This window comes from Uranotaenia lowii, chromosome 2 (genome assembly GCF_029784155.1).
Source record: "Uranotaenia lowii strain MFRU-FL chromosome 2, ASM2978415v1, whole genome shotgun sequence".
NCBI classification, from domain to species: domain Eukaryota; kingdom Metazoa; phylum Arthropoda; class Insecta; order Diptera; family Culicidae; genus Uranotaenia; species Uranotaenia lowii.
The window spans coordinates 296387472-296411531 of NC_073692.1; the positions used below are offsets into that span (position 1 = coordinate 296387472).

General features: G+C 35.5%; 1 protein-coding gene across 4 annotated transcripts; it reads left to right on the top strand.

The window, feature by feature from the left end:
- The first annotated feature begins 1758 nt into the window (after positions 1-1758).
- Positions 1759-21433, top strand: LOC129746279 (E3 ubiquitin-protein ligase siah-1-like). 4 transcript variants are annotated; one of them, XM_055739867.1, is made up of 5 exons: positions 1759-1849; positions 9599-9847; positions 19252-19439; positions 19566-20397; positions 21179-21433. In XM_055739867.1, exons 2-5 carry the CDS (start codon positions 9722-9724, stop codon positions 21398-21400), a joined length of 1368 nt encoding a protein of 455 aa, XP_055595842.1. In that variant the 5' UTR covers positions 1759-1849; positions 9599-9721; the 3' UTR covers positions 21401-21433. The 4 variants fall into 4 exon arrangements, with proteins under 4 accessions (XP_055595842.1, XP_055595841.1, XP_055595844.1 ...); XM_055739866.1 differs by having other exon boundaries at positions 1787-1895; positions 9531-9847; XM_055739869.1 differs by having other exon boundaries at positions 1810-1849; positions 9596-9847.
- Positions 21434-24060: the final 2627 nt, after the last annotated feature.

Here is a 24060-nt window from a genome sequence, read left to right on the forward strand (position 1 = left end):
AAACAATATCGTTAGCCAGGTCAAGGTCGTTCAGTTGCTCCATTGTTGAAGGCTTGAAGGATTCCACGGTAATCCTCGGTTCGGTGTACAGTCGATCGATCCAGTCAGAATCTCATCCATTACGATGAGGAAAAGTAGCGGTGATAAGATACACCCTTGTCTCACTCCAGCAGTTACCTGGATTGATTCGGACAAGACACCGTCGTGCAAGACCTTGCACGAAAATGCCTCGTATTGTGCTTCGATGAGATGGACTAGTTTCTCTGGGACTCCTCGACGCCTTAAAGCCGCCCAGATGTTTTCATGGTTAAGTCGGTCGAATGCTTTTTCAAATTAACGAACACCAGCAGAAGAGAGTCCTTTGTTCCAGTGATTTGTTCCAGTATGATTCGTAGCGTTGTGATGTGTTCCACACATAATCGTCCGGATCGGAATCCAGCTTGTTGCCGCCGGAGTGTAGCGTCGATTTTCTCCTGGATCCTGTTCAGGATCACTTTGCAGAGTACTTTGAGGGTTGTACAACGTTATGCCTCGCCAGTTATCGCACTCTGTCCGGTCTCCTTTCTTCGGGACCTCTACGAGGATACCCTGCATCCAGTCGGCCGGGAATGTTGCAGTATCCCAGATGTCAGCGAAAAGACGGTGCAACATTTGTGCTGACAAGGCAGGGTCGGCATTCAGCATTTCAGCAGGGATGCAATGCAGGGATGGTTGGCACAAAAACTGACAGCTGGCTCGGTCCCACAGAAGAAACAAAAATGATGTTGATTTTTCAGTACAAAATATTCAATTTTCCCATACAAACCTGTAAGTTCAAATTTACCCATGTAAACGTTACTTAAAAATTCAACAAAAAATCATGGATGAGTTTTGGACCAAGAAGAAGCTTTTTAAACCCCAGGGTTTGAGAAATTCAAAAATTACTCCAAATCGACTCAGTCTACTGGACCATTGTAAGGTTTCTGGCTACGATTATTCTCTCGTGTATCGGTTCCTATCTAATGAGGGCCGCATGAACCTACGGGCTTAACAGGAAACCAACTCCTCGTTCCCGAGTAGCATGTTCTCCTCGTATGCCAGAGTAAAGCAGGACTTGCCCGGACTTTGTCTTGTGAAAAAATTCAAATGACAAATAACACATAACACGGTTTAAGAAATTTGACACGGTCATTTTCGCTTCCTGCTATTTTTTACTTATAAAAACTTATTGTGGGCCGTACTGATTTACCAGATCGAAATTTGATGAATATTATGTTGAATCATATTTCATTTCAATAATTTCTATAGTGAAAGGAGATGTAACTACAAACACATATTCCCTCGTCAAATAACTTCAAATCTGAGCAGATTAGCGGAAAGAGAAGCTATCTTCTTTATTCTTCGATAAGATAGTGAAAATAATAACGGTCAACAACGGAACTTGCGCTAAAGGTTTATGTTTGCTTGTTCTGACTAATGCATCTTTCCTAGAACAGATGACACAACAGGCTGGCCCTCCGAACTACCCGGAGAACATGTTCCATCCAGCCATCCCAGTTTGGTTCTCCTCAACCGAGCCGATGCGATAAGATAAAACCACCAGGCCGCCGGAATCTGACAGAACCAACCTCCGAACCCTTTTACTTACTATGCCGTCTACTAGTTCATACGGCTCAGAAGTCCAGAAGACAATCGATAAGATATGCAAACTTTCTGGCAAAATTGGCAGTGTTTTATCTTCAATGTTTACCTCACATTTGCACACACTGTGTCGTTGGCTCAACAATTTCTAATCAGTTTCGATTTGGCAGCTGATTGGAGCTGCTCGATGACAAGATTTGGGAGCTGTTCCGGTAGAAAAGCTACAAGTGTAAATTAATTTGGTGTAATTGGTGCAATCAGTGCTACTGGGAAGCGTATTTTTAACGACATTCGTTCATTCTGACAAATGTTTGAAAACTTACAAACATTTTATCCTGGAGAAGTTAATTAAATAATTAAATTAAATTTTACCATCAAGACAAAGAAAAAATGTTCAGTTGAAGTCATTTGAAATCTTATATTTGAATTATCGACGTTGAGGGCAAAGTGCAATTTCGGGTTCAGAAAAAGTGCAATGACTAGTAACCACTGAAAAAAGCTCTTCGAATCTGAAATCTGAATCTGAAATCTGAAATCTAAAATCTGAAATCTAAAATCTGCAATTTGAAATTTGAATCTGAAATCTGAATCTGAAATCTGAATCTGAAATCTGAATCTGAAATCTGAATCTGAAATCTGAATCTGAAATCTGAATCTGAAATCTGAATCTGAAATCTGAATCTGAAATCTGAATCTGAAATCTGAATCTGAAATCTGAATCTGAAATCTGAATCTGAAATCTGAATCTGAAATCTGAATCTGAAATCTGAATCTGAAATCTGAATCTGAAATCTGAATCTGAAATCTGAATCTGAAATCTGAATCTGAAATCTGAATCTGAAATCTGAATCTGAAATCTGAATCTGAAATCTGAATCTGAAATCTGAATCTGAAATCTGAATCTGAAATCTGAATCTGAAATCTGAATCTGAAATCTGAATCTGAAATCTGAATCTGAAATCTGAATCTGAAATCTGAATCTGAAATCTGAATCTGAAATCTGAATCTGAAATCTGAATCTGAAATCTGAATCTGAAATCTGAATCTGAAATCTGAATCTGAAATCTGAATCTGAAATCTGAATCTGAAATCTGAATCTGAAATCTGAATCTGAAATCTGAATCTGAAATCTGAAATCTGAATCTGAAATCTGAATCTGAAATCTGAATCTGAAATCTGAATCTGAAATCTGAATCTGAAATCTGAATCTGAAATCTGAATCTGAAATCTGAATCTGAAATCTGAATCTGAAATCTGAATCTGAAATCTGAATCTGAAATCTGAATCTGAAATCTGAATCTGAAATCTGAATCTGAAATCTGAATCTGAAATCTGAATCTGAAATCTGAATCTGAAATCTGAATCTGAAATCTGAATCTGAAATCTGAATCTGAAATCTGAATCTGAAATCTGAATCTGAAATCTGAATTTGAAATCTGAATCTGAAATCTGAATCTGAAATCTGAATCTGAAATCTGAATCTGAAATCTGAATCTGAAATCTGAATCTGAAATCTGAATCTGAAATCTGAATCTGAAATCTGAATTCTGAATCTGAAATCTGAAATCTGAATCTGAAATCTGAATCTGAAATCTGAATCTGAAATCTGAATCTGAAATCTGAATCTGAAATCTGAATCTGAAATCTGAATCTGAAATCTGAATCTGAAATCTGAATCTGAAATCTGAATCTGAAATCTGAATCTGAAATCTGAATCTGAAATCTGAATCTGAAATCTGAATCTGAAATCTGAATCTGAAATCTGAATCTGAAATCTGAATCTGAAATCTGAATCTGAAATCTGAATCTGAAATCTGAATCTGAAATCTGAAATCTGAATCAGAAATCTGAATCTGAAATCTGAATCTGAATCTGAAATCTGAATCTGAAATCTGAATCTGAATCTGAAATCTGAATCTGAAATCTGAATCTGAAATCTGAATCTGAAATCTGAATCTGAAATCTGAATCTGAAATCTGAATCTGAAATCTGAATCTGAAATCTGAATCTGAAATCTGAATCTGAAATCTGAATCTGAAATCTGAATCTGAAATCTGAATCTGAAATCTGAATCTGAAATCTGAAATCTGAATCAGAAATCTGAATCTGAAATCTGAATCTGAATCTGAAATCTGAATCTGAAATCTGAATCTGAAATCTGAATCTGAATCTGAAATCTGAATCTGAAATCTGAATCTGAAATCTGAATCTGAAATCTGAATCTGAAATCTGAATCTGAAATCTGAATCTGAAATCTGAATCTGAAATCTGAATCTGAAATATGAATCTGAATCTGAAATCTGAATCTGAAATCTGAATCTGAAATCTAAATCTGAAATCTGAATCTGAATCTGAAATCTGAATCTGAAATCTGAATCTGAAATCTGAATCTGAAATCTGAATCTGAAATCTGAATCTGAAATCTGAATCTGAAATCTGAATCTGAAATCTGAATCTGAAATCTGAATCTGAAATCTGAATCTGAAATCTGAATCTGAAATCTGAATCTGAAATCTGAATCTGAAATCTGAATCTGAAATCTGAATCTGAAATCTAAATCTGAAAACTGAATCTGAATTTGAAATCTAAATCTGAAATCTGGAATCTGAATCTTAAATCTGAATCTGAAATCTGAAATCTGAATCCGAAATCTGAATCTGAATCTGAAATCTGAAATCTGAATCTGAAATCTGAATCTGAAATCTGAATCGGAAATCTGAATCTGAAATCTAAATCTAAAATCTGAATCTGAAATCTGAATCTGAAATCTGAATCTGAAATCTGAATCTGAAATCTGAATCTGAAATCTGAATCTGAAATCTGAATCTGAAATCTGAATCTGAAATCTGAATCTGAAATCTGAATCTGAAATCTGAATCTGAGATCTGAATCTGAAATCTGAATCTGAATCTGAAATCTGAATCTGAAATCTGAATCTGAAATCTGAATCTGAAATCTGAATCTGAAATCTGAATCTGAAATCTGAATCTGAAATCTGAATCTGAAATCTGAATCTGAAATCTGAATCTGAAATCTGAATCTGAAATCTGAATCTGAAATCTGAATCTGAAATCTGAATCTGAAATCTGAATCTGAAATCTGAATCTGAAATCTGAAATCTGAATCTGAAATCTGAATCTGAAATCTGAATCTGAAATCTGAATCTGAAATCTGAATCTGAAATCTGAATCTGAAATCTGAATCTGAAATCTGAATCTGAAATCTGAATCTGAAATCTGAATCTGAAATCTGAATCTGAAATCTGAATCTGAAATCTGAATCTGAAATCTGAATCTGAAATCTGAATCTGAAATCTGAATCTGAAATCTGAATCTGAAATCTGAATCTGAAATCTGAATCTGAAATCTGAATCTGAAATCTGAATCTGAAATCTGAATCTGAAATCTGAATCTGAAATCTGAATCTGAAATCTGAATCTGAAATCTGAATTTGAAATCTGAATCTGAAATCTGAATCTGAAATCTGAATCTGAAATCTGAATCTGAAATCTGAATCTGAAATCTGAATCTGAAATCTGAATCTGAAATCTGAATCTGAAATCTGAATTCTGAATCTGAAATCTGAAATCTGAATCTGAAATCTGAATCTGAAATCTGAATCTGAAATCTGAATCTGAAATCTGAATCTGAAATCTGAATCTGAAATCTGAATCTGAAATCTGAATCTGAAATCTGAATCTGAAATCTGAATCTGAAATCTGAATCTGAAATCTGAATCTGAAATCTGAATCTGAAATCTGAATCTGAAATCTGAATCTGAAATCTGAATCTGAAATCTGAATCTGAAATCTGAATCTGAAATCTGAATCTGAAATCTGAATCTGAAATCTGAATCTGAAATCTGAATCTGAAATCTGAATCTGAAATCTGAATCTGAAATCTGAATCTGAAATCTGAAATCTGAATCAGAAATCTGAATCTGAAATCTGAATCTGAATCTGAAATCTGAATCTGAAATCTGAATCTGAATCTGAAATCTGAATCTGAAATCTGAATCTGAAATCTGAATCTGAAATCTGAATCTGAAATCTGAATCTGAAATCTGAATCTGAAATCTGAATCTGAAATCTGAATCTGAAATCTGAATCTGAAATCTGAATCTGAAATCTGAATCTGAAATCTGAATCTGAAATCTGAATCTGAAATCTGAAATCTGAATCAGAAATCTGAATCTGAAATCTGAATCTGAATCTGAAATCTGAATCTGAAATCTGAATCTGAAATCTGAATCTGAATCTGAAATCTGAATCTGAAATCTGAATCTGAAATCTGAATCTGAAATCTGAATCTGAAATCTGAATCTGAAATCTGAATCTGAAATCTGAATCTGAAATCTGAATCTGAAATATGAATCTGAATCTGAAATCTGAATCTGAAATCTGAATCTGAAATCTAAATCTGAAATCTGAATCTGAATCTGAAATCTGAATCTGAAATCTGAATCTGAAATCTGAATCTGAAATCTGAATCTGAAATCTGAATCTGAAATCTGAATCTGAAATCTGAATCTGAAATCTGAATCTGAAATCTGAATCTGAAATCTGAATCTGAAATCTGAATCTGAAATCTGAATCTGAAATCTGAATCTGAAATCTGAATCTGAAATCTGAATCTGAAATCTGAATCTGAAATCTAAATCTGAAAACTGAATCTGAATTTGAAATCTAAATCTGAAATCTGGAATCTGAATCTTAAATCTGAATCTGAAATCTGAAATCTGAATCCGAAATCTGAATCTGAATCTGAAATCTGAAATCTGAATCTGAAATCTGAATCTGAAATCTGAATCGGAAATCTGAATCTGAAATCTAAATCTGAAATCTGAATCTGAAATCTGAATCTGAAATCTGAATCTGAAATCTGAATCTGAAATCTGAATCTGAAATCTGAATCTGAAATCTGAATCTGAAATCTGAATCTGAAATCTGAATCTGAGATCTGAATCTGAAATCTGAATCTGAATCTGAAATCTGAATCTGAAATCTGAATCTGAAATCTGAATCTGAAATCTGAAATCTGAATCTGATATCTGAATCTGATATCTGAATCTGATATCTGAATCTGAAATCTGAAATCTGAATCTGAAATCTGAATTTGAAATCTGAATCTGAAATCTGAATCTGAAATCTGAATCTGAAATCTGAATCTGAAATCTAAATCTGAAATCTGATTCTGAAATCAGAATCTGAAATCTGAATCTGAATCTGAAATCTGAATCTGAATTCGAAATCTGAATCTGAAATCTGAATCTGAAATCTGAATCTGAAATCTGAATCTGAAATCTGTATCTGAAATCTGAATCTGAAATCTGAATCTGAAATCTGAATCTGAAATCTGAATCTGAAATCTGAATCTGAAATCTGAATCTGAAATCTGAAATCTGAATCTGAAATCTGAATCTGAAATCTGAATCTGAAATCTGAATCTGAAATCTGAATCTGAAATCTGAATCTGAAATCTGAATCTGAAATCTGAATCTGAAATCTGAATCTGAAATCTGAATCTGAAATCTGAATCTGAAATCTGAATCTGAAATCTGAATCTGAAATCTGAATCTGAAATCTGAATCTGAAATCTGAAATCTGAATCTGAAATCTGAATCTGAAATCTGAAATCTGAAATCTGAATCTAAAATCTGAATCTGAAATCTGAATTTGAAATCTGAATCTGAAATCTAAATCTGAAATCTACATCTGAAATCTGAATCTGAAATCTGAAATCTGAATCTGAAATCTGAAATCTGAATCTGAAATCTGAATCTGAAATCTGAATCTGAAATCTGAATCTGAAATCTGAAATCTGAAATCTGAATCTAAAATCTGAATCTGAAATCTGAATTTGAAATCTGAATCTGAAATCTAAATCTGAAATCTACATCTGAAATCTGAATCTGAAATCTGAAATCTGAATCTGAAATCTGAAATCTGAATCTGAAATCTGAATCTGAAATCTGAATCTGAAATCTGAATTTGAAATCTGAATCTGAAATCTGAATCTGAAATCTGAATCTGAAATCTGAATCTGAAATCTGAATCTGTAATCTGAATCTGAAATCTGAATCTGAAATCTGAATCTGAAATCTGAATCTGAAATCTGAATCTGAAATCTGAATCTGAAATCTGAATCTGAAATCTGAATCTGAAATCTGAATCTGAATCTGAAATCTGAATCTGAAATCTGAATCTGAAATCTGAATCTGTAATCTGAATCTGAATCTGAATCTGTAATCTGAATCTGAAATCTGAATCTGAAATCTGAATTTGAAATCTGAATCTGAAATCTGAATCTGAAATCTGAATCTGAAATCTGAATCTGAAATCTAAATCTGAAATCTGAATCTGAATCTGAAATCTGAATCTGAAATCTGAATCTGAAATCTGAATCTGAAATCTGAATCTGAAATCTGAATCTGAAATCTGAAATCTGAAATCTGAATCTGAAATCTGAAATCTGAATCTAAAATCTGAATCTGAAATCTGAATCTGAAATCTGAATCTGAAATCTGAATCTGAAATCTGAAATCTGAAATCTGAATCTGAAATCTGGATCTGAAATCTGAATCTGAAATCTGAGTCTGAAATCTGAATCTGAAATCTTAATCTGAAATCTGAATCTGAAATTTGAATCTGAAATCTGAATCTGAAATCTGAATCTGAATCTGAAATCGAAAATCTGAATCTGAAATCTGAATTTCAATCTGTATATGAAATCTGAATTTCGAAATCTTAAATCTAAATTAGAATATGATTAAAAAATTAAAAATATGCTTTACTATATTCATCTCACAAACAAGACTAGAGTTAAAAGGTCTACATAATGTATCTTGACTGAAATGGAAGTCGTAAATTATGCAACATCGCAGAAAACTAGTTATTTTATTTTCATTTTCTTCAGAGATGAAGTCTCATGTCAAATCTGATATCGACTGCGGCAACAAAGTATAGTGCCTTCGTTATTCTGTGATTCAAATGCTGAAAATAAACAATAAACTTTTTTTTACGCGCTTGTTCTGCTGAATTAGTTTGTGCAAGGCACAATTCATTCGGACCCTTTTTAAGGATCTGCTACACGTTCAGACATTATTGACAAGAACAAACCAAGCTCGCAGCAGTTTAAAAATCTAATGTTTGTCTGAGAAATCCGTCTAAAATTTTTTAGGGTTTTATATTTATCAGAACAACATGAGTATGCTAAGAACACTTCCGATCGTGTACGAAACACAGGAATATCAGTATCGGATGAAGCCCAACGACAACAACAACAACAAGGAATTTTTTTTGATAAACATATCGACTGAGTGAAGATTGGTGATGGGTATACACAATTTCATCATGGAGAAGAGAATGGAGTTGAGAATCGGAATTCACATTTAAATTCAGAATCCAACTTATGATTCCAGATTCAGGACTTGGATTGCAGTTATCAAATTGAAATAAATAAAGGAATTCAGAATTTAGATTCAGGAATTAAATTGACAATTCAGATTCAGAGAATTAAGATTCAGAATTCAAAATGAAAGTTCAAATAGATAATTCAGATTTAGAATTTAGATCAAGAAATGTTATTAAATACAACACGATTCAAATACAGGATTTACATAAGATTTTAAACTTTAAAAGGTAGACTCCGAATTCAAAACGAGCATTTTTGCTAGGTGGCAGCAGCATTGCACTATGCATTTTGATTGGATTGCACTTTTTCCACTCTTTTCTTTCTTTTAAATGAATCCCCTTCGCACAGTGTGAATGGGTCTGGACTCTGGCCATCTTAGTAGGCGGCAGGCTGTGTTCCACTTGCGCAAGTGAGACGCCCCTAGCTTGTTCCTATAGGCTTATATATAAGCAATGTTCGTTAGTTAGAGTGAGAAGCAGACTAGTATATCCTTTTTAGTTAGCTCTCCAAACTCCGACCCATTCCATTCATCACGCGCAATATTTTGCTTCATTGGCGTTCAGCAGCGTGTTAAAGTAACGAGAATTTTTAGTTCGGAAGAAAAGCAAAACGTGCCGTACTAAGATTCAAAGTAACAGTGATCATCGAAGGGTGTGAAAGTGATTTGTGTGGCGCAAGAACCAAAAAATATGGATCGCGATAAGCTCAAGTGCATTATTTGTCGAGAGTTACCGGAAGGGGAAGTATTCCAGTGCAGCAATCAACACTACGGATGTCAACCATGCGTTGAATCGTTGAACGTTAAGCTATGCCAGGTGAGTTTCGAAATTGGAACATTTTTGAAAAGTTCACTAAATGCTCGATAACCACGGTGTACAATATATATACCGTGCTCGATAACTATGTATATATGTACCTACTTTGTTTTGAGTGGTTCCTTTTTTTTTGTTTAAATTTAGTTTTTAATAAATGCAAGGCTGGTACCTAATATTAACACTATTCGTACCGGAGTGGGTCAAATGACGTTTATTGAGTTTCAAATGACTGTAACTAACTCCGATTATAATTGTTTTTTTTTGCAAATTTTTCTTCATGACTATTTTTATTTTCAAAATGCACGTATTTTTTTCATTACAATATATTCATTTTAAGTTTGTAGATTTCGAAATACTTATGTGGTACACCTATTTATAGCGCCGGGGGTCTTTTTTCTACATAAGAACGTATTTTCTTAAACAAATTTTCATAAGGACTTGTTTCGTACTATCCATAGTATTAATTTTTCACCAAAAAAGAAATATCCTTTTCATCTTTACAGAAATATTAAATAATAACCAGCTAGGTTCTCAAGTGACGAAAATATTATAATTTTTGAGCACCACCAAATAAGCTTGCACTGCAATATGATCTACACATTGTTTCTCAATTTTCAACATAAAAAAAAAATTGATTTTTCACTTTAATCAATTTTAAAACACTTTTTTTACTTTAATTTGTTCACTAGGGGCGAACAGAGCACTACCAATGAAGGCATAATGAGCATTTTCTGCCGGGGAATCTAGCAGCGAATTTAACTCGATGAAGTCATTTGAATAATAGAGCTACAGCTTGGCTTGTTTGGTCTGTCGGTTTGGCCTATTGGTAAGGTGTCGGCGAGGTAATTAGTAGACTCTAGTTCGATTCCTGTTCGAGGGGATTTTTTTTTGCACATACCATTCATGATAGATTTTTTTTTATTCTTACATTATACGGCTAATAGCATCAAAGCATCATCCGTCAAACAAACATAGTGTATGAGCATGTGTTAAATCTTTCAATTCTACAAACAGACCTAGATTATTTTGTTATTGCTTTGTTTGATGAATCTACGCCTCACCGTTTAGTGCAATCATGATCATGAATGATAAATGAAAAAAAAAATCACCTCGACCAGGAATCGAACTCGAGCCTACTGATTATCTCTCCGACATCTTACCAATAGGCCAAATCGTCACCCAGACAACCATTTGGTGGGTATTTCGAATTTGCAACGCAAATATACGTGCTAATATACGTGTAAACATATCGTATATAATGTAGCAAAACCAGTATATACGTATCATTTTGGAGGCCATATAGGTACATTAGCAAACATATTCTTGATTTGGATTGTATTAAATTACGATTTGCACGACTTGTCATGCGCATCATTTACGACTACCCTGATTCTTTTTGGAATATACTATGACAATTTACATCATCATATAGATGATTGAGGTTTTAATATACGACATTTTTCGTAACAATATGGAAAGTTTGACGACTTATTTGGTCGTCTTCTGCGACTTGATGCAGGGATCTCATTTTCCGTCAGTTGAATAAAAAAAAGATTATTTCAAAGAAATGCGTTTTTTGATGTCTAATTCAAATTTCTTTTTAAACTAGCATAAAATAAAAAATAAAACAAATTCAAGTTTATATCCTACAATTCAATTTCAACGTTCAAGAGGTTATTGTAGTACCTAGACTTGATCCCCTGACCATACGATCGGCAGCTCATGATGGTTCCTCGACGCTATCTGGAATATATAAATTCAAGGGGATTTGCTTCAAAGGCATTAAACCAAAAGCAAATCGTATATTTCTATATCTAAAATCTTTTAAATCGTAGAACACGTCATCGATGATCTTAAAATAGAACAACATTTTGAAGCCTCCTTTAATACGATTCCAATCATCGATGTCCCATTATCATAAACGATTTTATTGAACTTATTTGTATTCTTTTGCGATTGCCAACAAATACGTTTTACGAAAATCAGACATGCGAATTAATTTGCAAAGGTATACGATTGCATGCACATTATTACGAATCAATGCAGTTATATACGTTTTTATTTTCGAATTATTTTATGCATAGCACGACAAAATCTCTCAGTCACGGCTGATCACCGTATATCGGTCGTTTCACGGATTTTTGCGAATTGTCGTACACAAAGGTCGAGTTCATATGTACATAAATACGAGTTTCTCTTCTTGTCGTAACAAAATCATGCAATGCATGTAAATACGATAAAGAATATGCATGGACCGCACATTGTAGGTGCAGATATACGAAAAAGAGTATAAATAACATTCTATACGATGTAATCTGTAAAATAAAATACGACTTCTGGTTGTCTGGGCAGACGATACAAGTCAAGCTGTAGCTCTATTACTCAGTTGACTTCATCGAGTCGAATTTGGTGCTAGAATCCCCGGCAGAAAACGCTCATTAAGTGAATTTTATTTCGAGATTCTAATAACTGACTTACAGCCTTTTTCCCGAAGCATGTTTTTCGGATTATTTTTCTTAGACTTCGAATAACTGAAATTTGAAATTAATTCTGAAACTTAATTTCAAATAAGTTTTTTTTCTCTAGTTTTTAAGGCCATATCGAAAAGTGTTCTATTCTTTGAGGAACTACTCAATAAAAATTATAAATAGATTTTTTTTTCAAGGAATTTAAAAGCAGGCTGTCATCTATTATATAAAATTCTCTTGTAACGGTGTTTGTAGTACTACTCCTCCGAAATGACCCAAACGATTCGAATGAAATTATTTTTAGAATATTGTGTAGCCATGCGAATCGGTTTATATCGAATAAAAACAACACAAAGTCGCATCAGTTGTCCGTAATAATTAAATTTGTAGTTTTTTGAATCAAATTAAAGTCATGGCCATCAATTTTTTCCAGATTTTCTTTCCATTGGGCGCCGGGCGGGCGGTTTGTTTTTCATCTCCAAGGTTGAGGCGTCGCCAGCAAACGTCGAAAAAGGATAGTAACCAAGGCATAGCATACTGATTAGTTGAAATATTTGGGCGCGCATTTCTAAACCAAGCATAATTTCAATGCATGTGGTGGCGATATGAAGCCTAGATGTGTTTTTATCTTTTTTTTTTTTTTTTACTTTATTTAAGTGACAAACCGAAGAAGTTTTATAAAAACTGTTGACGGTCCCTATATGGTGTTACAACTTCAGTGATTGTGTGTTTGCTTTAACTTAGCTGCTATCTAACTTTAGAATATTGAGTTTCGATGCTGCCTTTGAGGATGAAGGAAAGGATAGGAAGAAAAGGATTGGAACTGATGGTGGAAAGTGGTAGAAGATTAGGGTTAGGATGCGGATGGGGAGGATAGTTTTTAAAGATCCCACACCAGGTTGCACACGGTTGTGAAGACCATTTCCTGTCCTTTCCTCCCAAGAGCCCATAGTAATGACAAGATTTACCGCGCTTGCCGCGCGTTACTTTTGCGGAAATGCAGTTTCTTGGGAGGTCCGTGCAGTTTAAATTGTGTTTTTGGTTTGAGAAGCACAGTAGAATCACACCCCTCCACTAGCCATACTATCTATGTACGGTATGGTTTCGTAAGAGTGGGTGGACCATACTGTGCTGAAGATCGTTAATGTTTGATTGGTTGGCATTTGAAAATAAGTGCAGTTTTACTTTTTTCTTAAATGCGGTAAAGCTAGGTAAACTTTTTATTTCAGTTGGTAACGAGTTGAACAGATTTATACCTTTGTTCACAACACTGTTTTGAGCGAAGGAAGTTCGAAAACGTCTTGTAAGGAGATTAACATGAGCCGAACTTCTTGTGTAATGTGAACGAATTTCTGATGTAAGTGTAAGATCTAGTTGGTGTTTGATGATATTATTCAAAACTTTGTAGATATACAAACATAACTCAAGCATAATCAACATATCAAGAGGTAGCACTCTGGAATTGTACAGCTGAAGAGTGGGATGTAGTATAGGAAGGTTTCTTATGATCTTTATGGCTTTATTTTGCAATATACGAATTGGATTCAAATTCATGCTAGCGCTGCTACCCCATATGGAGTTCATATACGCAATATGAGGGTGGATATAGGCAAAATATATTTTCCAAGCTGTATTTTCAGTTATTATTGACCGTATTTTTTTCAGCGCAAACAGGTACGGCGTTATTTTAGAGCAAACTTTTTTTGTTTGAATATTCCATTTCATATTTTCGTCAATTAACAGACCCAAATATTTTACAGAGCTGACTTGTTGCACTAGAGATCCTCGAACAGAGATCTGTAGTGTTTGGGTATTACCTCGAAGATTAAATAACATAAAGTTGGTCTTTTTCAGATTCATTTCCATATGATTTGATAGGAAGTAGTCGGCTAACATTCCAAGATCATGTTCGATGCTTCGTTTTAATGTAGCCAAATCTTCAGAAGTATATAAGATTGTAGCATCATCAGCATAAAGCTGATCGAGCTCTACTCGATTCCTACATCATTTGTACATCACATGGTAATGCATGACGCCCAGATTGATATTTTGCCGATCAAATCAAAACCATTTAAACGATTTAAAAAAATGAAACTATTTTAAGTTCAGAAGAAATTGTTGTCTGAAAAATATGAATTTAGTACTGATGCATATAAAATAATGGTATGACTCTTTGCGGATATTTAAAAAAAATGAAAGTGGGATAATTTACATACAATTTTATAATCCAATACCCCTAGAATCATTTTTCGAACATGTACAACTGTGCTCGACTGAAGATATATGAATTGCTTCCAAATTTACAGAACAACAACAAAATCCGTTGAAGATGAACACACACTTGAACTGAACAAGAGCCTGTCCTTCAAAAAGGATTATACACGATTGAGGTTTATTTTAAGGTCTAATGCAAACATTTTTCTTGATTTTTTGCAAGCTTTAGTGAAAGTTATCAATAAAATAAGAAGAATTTTCAGTTAAAACATACATTAGAGGCTTTTATTTAGAACAAGTGCATTTACAAACACAACATTTACAAAAAAAATGTATACGTTATTTCTTCATCTATAAATGGTTGAGCCCAAATAAAAAATCGGACTAAAAAAACTCAACTTTTTTGTCAAATCATTCACCGAAAAACTGTTTACAGGTTCACTGTTTGTTTACACAGAATTCAAGTACGTACTTAACATAAACGTGTGTTTTTGTTTACTATATTTTGGCTACAAAGACGAGACTTTAGATCCGCTTTTTTGTGATTGATATTCCAGAAACATTATTTTTTGATAGCAGAAGCAGAATTTTTTTTGATAAGTTTTTATTATGACCTGAAAGTGCCGAAAATAACATTAACTCCTGTCATTTCACACGGTGAAGCAAGTGGCAATGCGCCTTTCAGCCATTAAACATATACCTTTTAAGAATTTTTTTTTCCAAAAAGGTCAGAAAGAGTATCCCGAGTGTTGAATCTGAAGCGGATATTCAAAAATTTTAAATGTCTTTGTAAATGAAGGTCATATGGTAAACCAGTATTCAGTGAAATTGAAGTACCAAGCATTATTTCATTCTGGAGAAAAACTACAGATATATCAATGAAAGTGGATAAAAAAGACAAACAGGAACAAGTATTGAATTCATTTTGAAGTCTTTACACTGACGCATCTGAAAAAGAGTAAAGTGTTTCCACTTGCATCAATAAATGGGACAAATGTAAACTAAGATATTTCTTTTTGAAGGAATATGAAAGTTGAACTGTGATGATAGCTAAAAGACACTTTAATATTTTCAAAGATTTCGAGGTATATTTACATGAAAACTTCCAGAGAAAACGAATGAACTCATGAAATCATCGTAGCCTTAACAGGTTACCTCTTTTCGGTCTTTTTAATTTTTAAAAACCTGCATTTCAATCAAATTTTATTGAATCTTGAAAATATCACATAATATTAAATAAAATAGCAGATCACCTCCAACACTGTTCAGGAAATTTTTAAATCAGAACATCCCAATGTTTCAGTAAGAATCTTTAAAAACAATGGTTTAAATTGGCAGATATGTCCATTGGGATGAAAATCCAAATAAAAATGCTGTTATTTGGTTTAAGTAAAAAATCTAAACACATTTTTCCCCCATTCAAAACTGATCGTTTTCTTGATTAATTGGGTAAATGTTTAAAGGACTTTTTTGCTTTAACAAATAATAAAACGGCGAACATTTTTTTGGACATGGTTTTAATGAACATATGGATATTAATTTCCACTGCTGCTTGAAAATGGTCAGTAAAGAATCATCTCTAATGTTTTTTTTTATTTCTGCAGTTTTAAAAAATATACCATCCAAAGTTACTCGGGAGCTGAAAGTGCTGCGATAGGCAAAATATTGGGCAAATACTCCAAAAATGGTCCCGATATTCAAAATTCTTTTTCCATAAAATATCATATGCAATAAATTTCAATTATTGAGAAACTTTTGATTTCGATTTCAACCTTAAAGTGAACTCGAGCAAAGCGGAATAAATCAACTAAATGGTATTCAATAAATGAAACATAGATATTATCAACATATAGTTATTAACGGAGCAAGTTACAAAAAGTGGATTTTTTTAGCATGAGTCTTGCCAAGTTTGATGGTTACGTTGAGTGCTGAAAAAATAAAATTTGCAACGGAAAGCTGATACCTGATACCATTCGGGAATATTCAAAGCATACGAATCAAAGAAAAGTAAATGAAAAGTATTCATGTAAGATGCACGTAAGATTGACTGAAGGTGATGTTTTGATAATTTATGTAAAGACTCGTAGAATTGAGTTAAAATTCTTAGGTTTGATTCCGATAGAATTAAGCGGGACAATTCGAGTAAACGGAAAAGAAGGATATGATTAAAAAAAAACTAGGACATGTTCACGAAAGCGAGACGATTAACAATCAAGATTTGATGCTTTTTTAAAGTCAAACAGCGAAGGAAAAAATGAAAAATGTACGAAAAGTTTAACATGGTAGAACGAAGTTTACCGGGTCTGCTAGTTCTTTATAAGAAAATTTAAGACAGATAGAAGATTTGTGTGATATCGTAACTTATTAAAAGGTATTTTTGAATATCAAAGCAACACTCGATATCATGAAAGACAACAATAAACATTCTTCTTCGAACTATCAATGGGAGTTAAGTTGATAGTTAGTACTTTGGAAGTTAGTTAGTTTGATGGACATATGGTCATTGTAACCGGTCCAAGAGTTCTCAGGGAAGAACTCGAATGTGGTGGTGGACACCACACAGAGAAGAAGAAGAAGAAGAAGAAGTTAGTTGCTCATTTCCAGAGTAATACAAGTTTCTGGATTCTACAATTAGGAAAATGTAAAAACTCGTAAATTCGTTACTTGAAGAAGATAAACTTTACCGACATGACTGTAAGGCCTCATTTTCACTAAACTTCTTATTGATGCGTGCATAAATAAAATGTATAACATATTATGACAGTTGAAAAATCGAGACTTTGAAGCTTTTGTCAAAGCTCATTTTCAAATTTCCCTCATCAATTCACCTAGCATTGCGAAGGTTAAAATTCTATTTTCTTGGAGAGATTATTCATAAAACTTTTTCAATTCTTTAAGAAAATTTTTCGTTTACATCTTTCATCAACTTATGACATAGATCTGTTTAAGGGGGGGGTAGGGTCTAACGGGTATAAAAAACACCATTTTCACGATTTTTTTCTAGAGCTATCGTTCAAACAAATGTATTCAAATTTTTTGCATTATACAAAGCATTGTTAAAAGAACATTTAGTAATTTTTTCGTAGAAAAATATTGAAAAATGAGCCGGTGACGGAGCATTTTCTTGGATGCCTTTTAGAAAACAGGATTTGCGATGGACACTGTATCTCAGCACAGAATCATCTGAAGTCAAAAAATCAGAGCAAAATATTTTTAATAGATGTTTTTCTGGACCCCAACGTTTTTATTTAACTTAAAAATATTTTTATGAAATTTTTGTGGCTGTTTGAAGTAAAAACTACGATTTTTCACGAAAAAATCCGCCATTTTTCACCTCTAAAATCTTCCCAAAGTAAAAAAATCAAAAAAGAAAAACGTTGGGGTCTGGTATTTTATATGTAGAAAATATGTTCCAAATTTGAAAAGAATCAGATAAGTAGTTTTCAAATGACGATGTCCACGGACTTTAAAAATGTGCTTTCGAGAAAAACGCGTTTGAAGTTTCTGCTCTTGCTTTCTTGCAGTATTAGATAGGAGGAGATAAAGGCCTATAATTTCTACAGTTTTGCTTCAATTGACTTGAAAATTTGACACAACATTCTTGAAATGTTTTACAATAAGAAAATAAAAAAATTAAAAAATTGATTTTTTTAAAGTGTTAGACCCTACCCCCCCCCCCCCCCCCCCCCCCCCCTTAAAGGAAAGAAAGATAAAGAAAATTGAGTTTTAAATGTTTCTATTTTTTATTTGATTCTTCCGTGCTTTGCTACTGCAAAATGATCCAAAGCGATTTTGATTTTAAAAAAATTATTTTTTTTTTTTTTGTAAATCTTCATTTGAAACGGCTCATACCTTCAGGTTTTAAGGAACTCGTTTTTTGATTTTACAATATTTTGCTTAGCTTAACACTTTTATTTTAAAGAGAAAGAAGATAGGAAAGGGAAATTTGAAAATAATAAGAATTATAGACGAAGATCGATAGCTTTTAGAAAAAGATAGATTTCGAACATGTAGTTCAAATCCAACACATCTAGTACATCTCTCACTGGGACGTTAGGTGGTTTTCCTCGGGCCCGAAGGGAGTCTATGAAATTCGTCCTGGCGACAAGATGGACCTCACACGACCAGGCAATATGCTCGATGTCATGGTAACCTTGGCCGCAATTACACAAATTGCTGCCAGCAATGTCAAAACGAAAGAGTACCGCGTCTAAGGAATAATGATTGGACATGAGACGGGAAAATATACGAATAAAATCCCGACTCAGATGCAATCTATTAAACCAGGGTTTGAGGCTTTAAAAAAAATTAATTATAAGTTTTTTTTTCCATTCACAATGTGAATATCGTAAGGATCAAAGTCTTTCTTAGTAGGGCTGCTTGTCAGCGGCCTAATTAACAAGAATAACTTAAATCGTAAATCTGAAATATCCGGATTTGGATCATAAATCTGAGGCTGAATCAAATCTTTATTGTGAGTTTTAAATCAAAATCTAAATATGCCATCTGTATCACAGTTTTAAATCTGAAACTGAAATGCGGATCTTGTATCATATCTTGGGACCTAATTTCTATGAATGAATGAAATGGTTATGAAATTAACACTTAATGTTAAATCTGAAAATTAGTTTTTAAAATTGCGGCTATATTGTGGAAACTGACTCTGGCATATAAATATAAACGGAAAAATACATTCTTTTGTAAAATTCTTGATTTTTTCAGTGCTCTGAATACTTTGATCGCAAACGACCTAATCCGATAGATGAGCTGCTACAGGAAGCCAAAATCGCATGTCCTTTCAAAAAATTCGGTTGCACGTGGATGTTCAAACAAGCGGAAATGAGCCACCACCAGGAAGAATGTAAATTCCGCCCATATGAATGTATCACCAAAAAACTTGGTCTCTTTAGGTATGTTATATTCATTAATTTGACAATTTTTGCATTACTCAACTGGAAACTTACCACCAAAAGCGGCACTAAACTGATTTTTCTTGCTATTATCAGATTGCTAACAGAAATCTTTATGTATTGCAGATGCCAATGGAACGGTTTCCAAATGGACATCGAAGAGCATTTGAAGAACGATCATGCTGAATTCGGTTCTGCTTTTACCTATTTCCAAGAATTGGATATCCCATTTAACGAAAGTAAAAGCACTTGCAGTTTGAAAGTCGTAGACGCTTTCAGCAAGCTATTTTTGTTCCACTACTCGCTGAAAGTTTCCACAAAGATGGTTTACTTTATGATCATATATTTCGGTCGGCGAGAAGAAGCGCAGCAATATTTCTACGAGCTTGAAATCAGGTCCAAACAAGAGAACGAAATTCGTCGCATCAAGTTCGTAGAAAATTGCGTTGCTGATTGCGAGGATATTCAAGGCGCTCTCCAAGCATCAAAATGCGCTGCTATACAATTTGATGCGGCCCGCAACTTCTGCCATGAGGGCAAAATTCATGTGCGTTTCATACTGAAAAAGTTTCAGAATGAACAGGAGAAATCTGGTCGTGAGAGAAAACTTTCTACAAACAACACCAATCATGATTCTAAACCGAAAACAAAACCAACACCTTTCAAATTTCCGGATAAAGGATCAATGAAGCCAAATGTTAAGAGAACAGGGTCTAACGTGACACCAGCTCCGAATAACAAAGGACCCGAAAAAAAACCTAACAGCAAACCAGAGGATCTTCCATCAATACAAAGGCAGTCGACTTCGGATAGAAAAATCACAAACGCTGATGATCCTCCTGTAGCCTACGACTACTCATCGTCCATCAACAAGGTTGGGGTCAGTGGCCAGGATTCACCGCTGCTTCACCAGGAGCCGTGTCCCCTGATGTCCCCGTCGATCAATCGCCACAATGCGGTGAGTAAACAAGTGAGAAACAAGCGCCAATACATCGCTAAACGTAAAAATTAGTTTCCTCTTACCATTACCATTCATTGCATTTGTAAAACGTTTTGTCTTTTCTACATTTTTCCATATGCACCAAGTGGCGTCTTTCATGCTTTGCGAAATACATTATTTACGTTGCGTTTTTATTCAACCATAAGCTTATCTATTTTGTGAACATGTCCCCCTATTTTGTGGTTTTTCAGAATAGTCAAATCATCTTGACCATTTCGAATCATGTTTCAATAAATAACGCATTTATTTTATTAACTCGTGAAAGGATCTGCTTAGGAGCGTCGCACAAACATAGAAGAACAAACTCTGGGGTGTTGGAGATTAGTGTGTTGTCAGTCTCTAGGTGACTGCCCTGCTATTCTGTTTAATAGAGTCGAAATTATCTGCCGCTTTTAAGGTTGTAGCATTCTGATCGTTTCACCTCCATGTTAAGACGCCTATGTTCCGACCTGCCGGTGTTGGGTGCTTTGAACGAAATTCGCTGAACACAAATCTTTAGACTGAACATTACTGGTAACATTGGTTTTTTTTCACTTTGTTCCCATTGGGTCAGTTTTGGCCAAATTAACAGCACCACAATCATCATCATAGCTCGATTATCATAGTAAAACAAAAAGTACAAACCTAACAGTCCCCTCAATCGTCGTTGTCCTTCTACCTGCACCTAAAACGCAACAACAACAACCTTAAAATCCTCTTTCTTCTTGAATCGAATCGAAATTGAATGCACTATGCGCAGCGAGGCCATCGGCCGCCATCTTATTGTACCCTGACAAGTACCGAATTCTGCCAATCGATCGGTGAAAACGCTCACGTGGCTAATAGACCACCACCTGGGGAGTGCAAGACAACCGCTACCCTGTGCCAACGATATACTCAACCCTACAAGATGACCGACGATCGACTTTATCTGCAACGGCATCCTTTGGATTGCCTCGGAAAGCCTGTGTTAAGACGATAACGTAAACCTGGGATCAACAGCACGCATGGAGTATAAAGTAGATTTAAAAAATACTGTCTCGATTTCTCTCTAACCCCCTAATGCTATCCGAAAGCCATGAGGTAAGTGTGTAAGTTAATATTAGGATTGTAACTCCTAGGTTTAAGACCATATATGTAGCCTACGATAAAATGGGAGAGTTTATCTTCCAGGACCTTTTTTCCTTGCATCCTTGCATGGGATGAATCATCCATCCATGGCATGATACATTCACTATCCAGGAAGCATCCTATCCTATCCTATCTTTGTTCGACTCTCGGCACGTAATTCACCGAACTCATCGACGACAAAAAAAAAGAACTAACTATTGCCCCGTCAACGTCAGTTAAGTTGCAGATACATGAGACGACACTCCTGAACCGGCAATTATCGCTATTCCTGGTTCGACGATAACCCACTTTAAGGAGAAGATTGGCTTGCACGAGAAGAAGTTTGAAGTTTTTCTCCTCGCTGGCAGGCTAGATCAGGGAATTAATAGCTAAAAGGCAATCGAATGGGGAAAATTAATTTGTTCCCAATAAATATCTAGAGACTTAATTCACATGTTCGATTTTGTCAAACCATTCCCATGCCACAATGGGCTCATCAAATCGTTTCACTGTTCTGTGCATTTTACAATCGGTAATTTGTTACTTACTCATTGTATTTCTTGCTCATCGTGTCGTATCCACATCACTGGGCCTGATCGCCAACTCGTCCTTCTGTCATGAGCCGCTCCCAATCGAAAGTGTGAGCAGCGGGAACCCAATCAACCCGTGATTGTTCGATTCAGTCTTGACGAGCGCCTTTCCTCCACGGTCGACAGCTCTCCTCGTATCGCCAGTATCTTGCCGGCCTTCGCCCGGTTCAGATAGAGCTGATGGGTGACGTTGCTACATCCGGACACAACTGGAAGACTCCTGCTGCGGCTAACCTTGTCCAGATGAGATCGTGCGCAATGCAAATCCAATCAACACGTGCGTCACCGAATCGAATGGGGAACCTGGGCCACCGTCAACAACCGATCGAAGGAATTCGAAGAAATGCGTTCGTTATCCGAATTTTCCCAGGACCCGTTTTGTTGCCAAACCAGAACCTGAGCACGCAGAAAAACAATAAGAGATGAAAGGGAAAAGAAAGAAAAAGCCATTTACTAACCCTGTTGTAAGGAGTGGAAAATTGGATTGGCATTAACAAAGAAGAAGTGAAGTTGTTTCTTCCTCTTTGGCTCCGGCTAGCTCATAAATTTAGCCAAAAGGGGAATTTGTAGTGATTTCCGAACGATATCACGAAAAACATAAAACTTTAATGTTCAGTTTGCAACATTGTCTTAGCAAATCATTTTATTTTTGGCTCCAATGGCCCATAGTCGAAATTATTGTGGGTGGGTAAACAAAATATCAATTTATAACTTCCGACTTACGTGCCAACTGCATTCTGTCGAACTCGGTGAATGGCTTGCTGCCTCGGAATCCTCCTGTGCGTCGAACGATCCTGCTGTCATCTTCGGACCAACCATCACGCTTGCCACCAGGCAATGTGCCTCCGGGGACCGGCTAACACACCCCGGTGGCTCACGGAGCAAGCGAACGACTACCGCTGTTGCTGCTTGAATAGCTGCGAGTTTCCGAAACCTGCCACCAGGTGTCGCGATTTCCTCGCCCGATGAATGTTTTGAATTCTGGCCACCAGACGTCATTACGGTCACCACTGGCCTTTCCCACACGACGTCGATTCTTCCGGAACGGCACTGCTCCCGCTGCCTGTCTGCTGCGAGCTTTCGAAACCCGCCACCAGATGTCCTGTTCGTCACCATTGGCAGCTCACACACCAATAAATCACTCCGATTTTCCGCGAACAAAATAACTTCCACGGCCCGGCCTGAGTCGATCGTGGCTCGACTGAGAACGACGGCCGATTGCTGCTGGATCTTTTGGTGATGGAGATACACCAGGCGATTCTGCTTCTGGACGGTAAGCGAACCTTCTCGAAACCACGTTGAATCCGGGAGCCACAATCTCCTTGTTGGCGGTGTCGTCGAGGCCTTCTGCTCCGTCGCCGCCCCACAGTCGAAACCAAAGAGAAAAAGGGAAGAAAAAAAACAGAAAAGAAGAGCCCTGGAGGCGTTTGCCGTTAGGAGATGCTTATGTTCAGGTCAAATTCTCTCTTACCCTCGTTTAAGGGGCTCTTCCGGCAGCACGTTGTTTTTTCTTCCGGCCTCTACAGTGTGGTTCGTATGGTTTACCCAATTTCGTTCAGATTTTGTTTACCCAATGTACACTGAGTGTAATTTGAAGCGACTTTTTGATTTGCAATGTTTTGAACATTTATTCCGAATTGGCTTAAGCACAGAATAAACCAAGTATAATATTTAATTGTTACAGGGGCTCTTCTGGCGCGTCTGTTTCCCGTTCTTGTGCAAATCGGACGGATTTTCTGGTGCTTTCGTGCTTTCGTCGGTCGTGTGTCAGCTAGCGAGCGCAGAAATACACGATAAGTCGTTCCTTGCTCCCCAGCCGGAGGGATGGTTTTTGCCTCGGTTTCCTAGCTGTTCTTCTCAAAGGCCTGGCAAAACAAATTTTCACACTTAGCTGAAATGCTCAGTTTTTTTTTGCTCTTTTCTGTTTCAAGCTTGACTTTCT

Bases quoted from the DNA above. Each gene is read 5' to 3' on its own strand.
- LOC129746279 (XM_055739867.1), top strand. From the start codon at position 9,722: ATGGATCGCGATAAGCTCAAGTGCATTATTTGTCGAGAGTTACCGGAA. The intron at 9,848-19,251 runs GTGAGTTTCGAA...TGATTTTTTCAG, and splicing joins TGAACGTTAAGCTATGCCAG to TGCTCTGAATACTTTGATCG. The intron at 20,398-21,178 runs GTGAGTAAACAA...CACTATGCGCAG, and splicing joins CGATCAATCGCCACAATGCG to CGAGGCCATCGGCCGCCATC.